Raw genomic sequence first — 7,293 nt, forward strand, 5'->3', positions numbered from 1 at the left:
ATTTGTGCTTGATAAGGGTTGGAGCTAAACTTTGCAGGAAGGTAGATCTCCAGAAACAGGATTGGGCACCCTTGTCCTAAAGTTTAGTTTAGTTTCAAAAGTTCAAACTCTTTCTGGAGTGATTTAATGAGCAAGTCGCTAATGGTCTAATCCGATTCAATAACCTATGCTAAGCTAAGCTAAAAGTGAGCCTGCCCGACCCAGAAAGTGGCCAAACGAATTCAAAAATGGGAAACTGTTTAACCCTAGAAGAAATGTAAAATGAGCCTATTTCCTAAAAAGTGGTGTTACTTTAACCCAAAATGAAAAATCTGTCACTGTTTACTCAGCATTATGTTGTTTTAATATAGATGCATATGACTTTCTTTATTCTGCACTATAAATTTATAAGTCATTTGCAAATAAAGGGGCCACTCACCTAGTCATTTTTTGTATTTTTAAAAAATTTTTTATTCATTTATTTTTTTAAGTTGTGTTATGATTAGTCATACTAAACCAGTAAAAGCAGTTCAAATTAACCTAAAATTAAAAAGGTATCCTCAATACCTTGCCCCCTCCTTTCATCTTTTCAGGATTTTTGAAAGTAAAAAAAAAAAAAAAATCTAAAAAGGTGACTGAGCTTTCTCAACACTGGGTCCAAATCTGAGCCGTGAACTGCCCCTGTGTGTTATCTCAGCCCAGTCTTTATCAGTTGAGATGAGTGATAAGCCCTAAGTATAGAACATGTAATATCTAGAGCTTACAAATATTTTGTATTATGTGGTGCATTATGTGTATTGTGGTCTTTTTTTCTGAAACAGTATGTGTGTAAAGCACTTTTTATCATCTTATTATTGGTTCTGTAAAAATTAAATGAATGCTCACATTTTGCATCGAAAACTGGCTTCCATTACACTAATCTGGGTCACGGCACCAATGTTATACATGCCCTGCTCTGAGTGGAATTCAAACCAGCATTTAAAGCATATAAGGTAGGTTAATGTTAAATGCCACTGCCACTGATGTCAGTCAAGAGTATAAAGTAACTGGCCCCCCTTACACATTTAACAATGTGTATGTTTCAATGCAAAATTAAGTCCATATCCCCTAAAACAGGGGTGCCCAAACTCAGTCCTAGAGGGACAGTGGCTGTTTCTCAATTACAAGAATGCTGAGAACAGACTTGTGTTCTTGTGAAGACTGGTCTTGCCAGGTCACCTCGGAAGAACAAACTCGGGAGACCGCGAGAACAGAGAACACGTCCTGTGAGAAATAAGATGCAGCGTTCTTCCTGATGGTCACATGACCTTCAAGCGTTTTTAGCGGAAAATCATTTAATGGAAAATCATAAAAAACTTTATAAAGTTGAGCAATACAAATAAAAAAGATTTTAATACGAATTTTAGCAAATAAACACCCTTAATGTGTTTATTCCTTCATTAAGGTTTCATGGTAATGTTTACTTTTATTGTTTCATTTAGGGAAACTCCAGTGACAAATAAGTTATACTGTTTCTTTGAACTTTAATAATAAACCTAAATAAAAGGCTGCGCTTCCCAATTCCAGTCGCAATGACTTCTGGGACTTCTAGAGCAAGTTTGGTGTTTAAGTCTGCATCCTCAATATCAAGAACACATCCGGGAAGTTTCACGCGACCTCCGTTCTTGTGGTCTTGAGTATTGGAATTGAACTTTGGCAGTTGATAATGATGTTACACGAGAACACGAGGACACAAGATTACGGAAGAACGCATATTGAGAAACAGCCAGTGTCCTGCAAAGTTTAGTTCCAACCCTAATCAGACACACCTGGGCTAAGTAATCAAGCTTTTACTAGGCTTTCTAGAATCATCCCTGCAGGTGTGTTGAGGCAAGTTGGAGCTCAAATCTGCAGGACACCGGCCCTCCAGGACGGAGTTTTGGCACCCTTACCATAAAACAACATTTGCACTATATTTTTGTAGCCTTCTAAATCCAAAAGTACTGCTCAAGAACATATGCTCAAAGGGTGTATTTATCAATAACACTAAAAAGCATTGCTTCTCATGTGCCTTGTAACTGATTTTGATGCAGGGAATTTGAAGTTATTTATATTCAGCAGTAAAATACACAGCTTTTATATTGCTTTTGTATCATTTCTGGTGACCATTCACTTTTGTTTTTTTATTTAAATATAACCACTAAATCAAATTATTTATTTTTTTCTATATATAAATATACACACAGAGTAGAATTGCAAAGTAAAAGGAAATCATCAAGTAACTTGACTTACCTGTGTTGTTCAGCAGCTTCATTATCGGGCAGCTCCATATCACACACCTCACACCGCTCTTTCTGGGTATGGACTTCATGTTTCACATTTACTGCAAAATCCCCGAGCTTGCTAAAGAACTCCCTCTGAATCAAGCTCTGGTGGAAGAGCCCCCCGTAAGCACTGAAATCCATAGACATGGCCAGGGATGGCGGCACATGTAGGGACGAGGCCATGGACACAGGCACGGGCAGCATGCTTTCGCTCTTATGGTTGGACGGGATGGAGCACAGCGAAGCGAAATGTCTATCAGCCAGACTGGCCATACTGATCAAACTGGCTTGGTTGTTGTCCCCTTGGGAGTCAACAGAACTATCGGTGGAGTGGAGCTCGCGGGCGCTGGTGATGACGCTGCCTCTGGTCGGGGTTCCAGGAGTGTCCCGGTGCTGCCTGGAGTCACCGCCACCCTCCCCGTTCCTAGGGAAGCCACCTTCATGTTGATAGTCCTCGTCTACTTGCATCATCTCAGTTTTTATCTTATCTATCAATGGAGATGAGTTACCAATGTTGTGCGAGAAACTCTGTCCAATGTTGCCTTGGAGGACGGACTGTCCCATGCTCATCAAGCCCTCTACTGCAGCTTTAGTAGGGCTGACAGTTGAAAGACCCAGTTGGGCAGACTCTGAAGATCTTTTATCGACCATGCTGACCAGAGCCAGGCGATGGCGGGCAGCGGTGCCATAACCGCCATCTTGTATGGAATGCTTTTTAGAGATAAATGCACTCTTAAGGTACTTGATCCTGCGGTCTTCAACATCCTCGGCACCATTCTCATTCATGTTCACATCTGTATCGTTCTCTTCAGATGCCTGGATGGTTTCCAAAATCTTCAGACATTGCTCCTCCAAGTACTCGATTTCTAAAATCTCTGCGGCGTACAGCAGGTCATCCAGGTCTTCCAGCTTGGCTTGGAGCGTGGCGGTGTAGGCGTACTCCAAAATCTGCTGGAAGGTCTTTGGTGAGAGGAAGTCCAGAGTGTAATGTTGGCTGTTGCGGTGGAACAGGATCTCGAACATCTTACTAGCACATGCAAGCACGGTTCTGTGCGCATGAAACTCCTGGCTGTCGACCATGATGACCACATCACACAATGTCCCAGACAGGCGCATCTGGTTGGCCTTCTGCAGGAGAGTTGTAGGGTGGCTGGGGTTCTGAAGGTGGATCGCACCCATTTTAGTCAAATCCATAACATCAAGATTTACCGAACCATCTCACAGATCTGCTTCCCTCCTTGAGTGCTCCTGCAAATGTCATTCAGTCAGTTGTGTATCAAAAACAAGCACCAAATATACTACGTCAGATGTGTTCATCTAAGTTACACAGGTCACGTTAATCATCACTCAAACAGGTTAACTGAGTGCATTGAGAAAGAGTCAAAGGGGAGTTGTTGTTGTTGTTATTGAACCGCCATAAAGAAGCACTAGCCAATCGTCACAACATGTACTTAATCTTATGCAATCGCAGCTATAGTAATGGAAGGCTGCCAGATGAAACTGAACTGACTGCATTCGGCACATGCTCTGGATGAGTTTGCATTTATGATATTGTTCTTCAGGCAAAAAGCATAATTTGTTTTAATTGTAGGCCCACTTTGTAGCAACACCGAGTCACATTCCTGCAGTCGAAAATAATAAAAACACCCCAGGAGCGACATTTTAAAGGCATTTCTGTTGTGACATGTAGAAAAACCACAAGACTGACTGTTGGTCATATACTGTATATTTTAAAATTCTGTACATTTTTTATTTACAGTTCAGCTAATATCAGCAAAAGTTTCTGAAGTGTTCAGCTGATTCACATTTTTGTCTGACACAATAACTAATAAAGCTGACTTAGTATTCTAAACATTTTTGTTTTTCTTTTAAGCGTGAATGACTATTAGACCTATTACCATAATTAAAGATTTGTCTGTTGTTATGACAAATTATTAGATTATTTAACATCATATCAATTGATGGTAAGAAAAAAATAGATGATAAATATATGTACTGTAAAGTATCAGTTTCTGAAGTATTGCATAGGTATTGCACTCACACCTTCCTTGGACTAACCAAGCAATTGCTACAGTCGTGATCTTTAAAAAAAAATCGATAGAGTAGATTATGAATGAGTTAAATAGATATAGATAACAAACAATTAAGTTTAACATATCAATATGCAGCAAAATTATATCCGCATCAATTAATATTAGGCCTATTAATTAATAATATATCATAGGTAACGTCAAATAAAATGTATATTATAAAATAAAGTAATAGTGTGCAATCAATTTTAACATAACAAATAAATAACAAAAAATGCCAATTTCCTAAGTATCGTCCAACCTCCTGTTTTATTTCAAACCTCAATATGTATTTAGTCCGCATGTGTAAATTGCAATCAAGACACTAAGTGCATGTTCTATTAGTCTTAAAAACATGTAGCTTGCACCAAACGCTTCATTTACAAATAACGATATAATGAAGAGGAAAAAAAGGTGGGGATGCATCTTCAACCCTGAAAAGGTTGAGCTCTCCTAACCTTTCAGCCTTTAAATCACGCAAACGTACACTGATAACGTGAGAGTTACTAATTAGACTCACATCTCTATTTATCTCCTGCCTCTGACCATGATTTGACAAACATTACCGATTATATCAGGTTTACGAAGGATGACATGATAAGCAAAAGATCAGACCCCGCGAAGCCATCCGTGCAACAGTCTGTCTCAACATTCAGCCCTTCCAAATGCACCTGACCGACAAGTTGTTTTACGCAACATTAACAGCAGTTACTTCGCAAATGAAATCATTTTATAACACTTACTCTACGTGTCCAGAAAGCGCAAACAAACACGCAGGAGCGCGCGTGCTACGTCTTAAAACACAAGAAACAAGTTGCATCCTCAACGCTAAATGAACTCATTCTCGCAGCACTTTCGCCTACTAATAGGCATTCATACTGTCGCACTCAGCATGGGGAACAATTAAAGCTTTACCGGCGAAGTTATTTTCACTTACCTGCAACTGGCGCGTAAATTGAACACTTGTTATTAAGGCATCAACATACTGAGGTTCAGAGGAGCCGCTTCACGCGCTCTACACTCGCCGTGCGGATTCCAATCATCATCATCAGCGTGACGTCAAAGCAATGGCTCGCTGTTTTCACTGAGGCGCGCCAAGACGCCGCGCGCACGAGCCCCGCGATTATTAGTGCTTTGCTTTCAGGATGGAAGCTGCTCAAGAAAACAGCACCTTGTTGCCTGAATCGAACTCAAACTCTTTATGAGCATTTGCGTATGACTGGGAATCGGTCATTAACAGCGAAATATATACAGCCCTCTTACAGTTCCCTCAGTTGATGTGTTAAGTTTAAAGAGCACGACTGTATTAAAAGGGCTTAAGCTTGACAATGAATGAAGGGAAGAAACGATGAATGAGAATAAAAGGACGCACAACAGTACAGTGCCAATGAATGTAGAATCAGTCTAATCCCGTAGTCTTCTAATCTGGAGACATGCTGCTTTATTCCCTAAACTGTAACCCTGAAAACATCTGAGGACTTCTAGATATTTGTGTGGCTGTTTTACTCTGCCACTTTGATGATTACGTTTTATTATTATTATAAATAATTTTAAAAGCCCTTTTACACGTTAGTTTGGGTAATTATATGCAACCAACCCTGAACCAAACTTAGCTATTTTAGCCCTCTGGTGAGTACATGTTAATTAATACAGCCACACTCGGTATTTAAAAGTATAATTACACTGTAATAAATTCACCCTAACATAAACTGACCACAATATTGTTCCTTGCAATTTTAGATTGATAACAATTTACCCAAAGGCTTTCAGAAAGTTGCATTACAGTGCATTTAGTTTGTTCGATGTTAAGAAACAAAACAAACTGCATTGGAACAGACTCGCTGTCTGACTTGCATGTGTTAGTGTTGTCGAGTATGTTTATATGAAGCACGTGCGGTCACGTCTCATTTTCTGATACACGAGCGTAATGAAATAGCGCCACTTGCTGGGGAAAAACTTCACTTGTGACCTGGACCACAAAAATCAGACGTGTAATCTTTTAGAAATCTCCTAAAAGCTTAATAAATAAGCTTTCCGTTGATATATGGTTTGTTAGGATATATTTGTCCATGATACAACTATTTGAAAATCTGAAATACAAGAGTTAGAAAAAATCTAAGTACTAGGAAAATTTTAAGTCTTTAAAGTTGACAAATTGATATGCTTTGCAATGCACATTAATACTAATGAATTGGATTTTGATACATTTACAGCAGGAAACTGTAAAAATATCTTCATGAAACTTGATCTTTGTTTAATATTCTAATGAGATAAGACATATCAATTGTTTTGACTTATATGTATTTTTTCATTCATTCATTTTTCTTCGACTTTATTCATCAGGGGTCACCAAAGAGAAATGAACCACCAACTTATTCAGCATTTATATTACATAGCGGATGGCCTTCCAGCTGCAACCCAGTACTAGGAAACACCCATTTACACACTGTGGCCAATTTAGTTTATTTAATTCACCTACACCGTATTTGGACTGTGGAGGAAAACCAGATCACCTGAAAGAAACCCATGCAAACACGGGCAGAATATAGCAAACTGCTCAAAGAACTGCCAACTGACCCAGTCAGAACTCAAACCAGAGACCTTCTTGCTGTGTGGCGACAGTGCTAACGTATTTTTGTCTATTGCCAAAAATATACATGTGCAAAATAAGGTATTTTTTTCATCCTGTGTCACCTTTATCAGTCTTAATAACGTCAAACAATACAATAAAAATGAGTGCATATTTACAGTATTACTTTAGACTGATACACACTGTTAACCTTTACTGTGAATCGTGCAGTACATAACTGTAAAATAGCCAGTGTTTTGCTGCAATAAAAGGAAAGAGTATTTTACTGTAAAAAAAGCCTAGTAATGTCTAACCGTGCAGTTTAAATTAATATATTATTTAATAAAAATTAAAAAAAACTACTTACCCATTT

The 7,293-nt window shown here is 38.8% G+C and overlaps 1 protein-coding gene across 6 annotated transcripts in view; it reads right to left on the reverse strand.

The window, feature by feature from the left end:
- zbtb16b (zinc finger and BTB domain containing 16b) overlaps positions 1 to 5,338 on the reverse strand; it is a 111,887-nt gene extending 106,549 nt beyond the window's left edge. For 5 of the 6 annotated variants that reach the window (XR_012390766.1, XR_012390765.1, XR_012390767.1 and 2 more), the window contains exons 1-2: positions 5,289 to 5,338; positions 2,251 to 3,530 (exon numbers count right to left, since the gene is read on the reverse strand). Coding sequence is in view for 1 of the 6 variants with exons in the window: in XM_693182.8 (XP_698274.3) it covers positions 2,251 to 3,476 (1,226 nt within the window). In the remaining 5 variants the exon portion in view is untranslated. Of the gene's footprint in view, positions 1 to 69; positions 3,531 to 5,288 lie in introns of all 6 variants that reach the window. The other variant, XR_012390769.1, reaches the window with a different exon arrangement.
- Between the last annotated feature and the right edge of the window lie 1,955 nt (positions 5,339 to 7,293).

This window comes from Danio rerio, chromosome 15 (assembly GCF_049306965.1).
Source record: "Danio rerio strain Tuebingen ecotype United States chromosome 15, GRCz12tu, whole genome shotgun sequence".
Classification (NCBI taxonomy): Eukaryota; Metazoa; Chordata; class Actinopteri; order Cypriniformes; family Danionidae; genus Danio; species Danio rerio.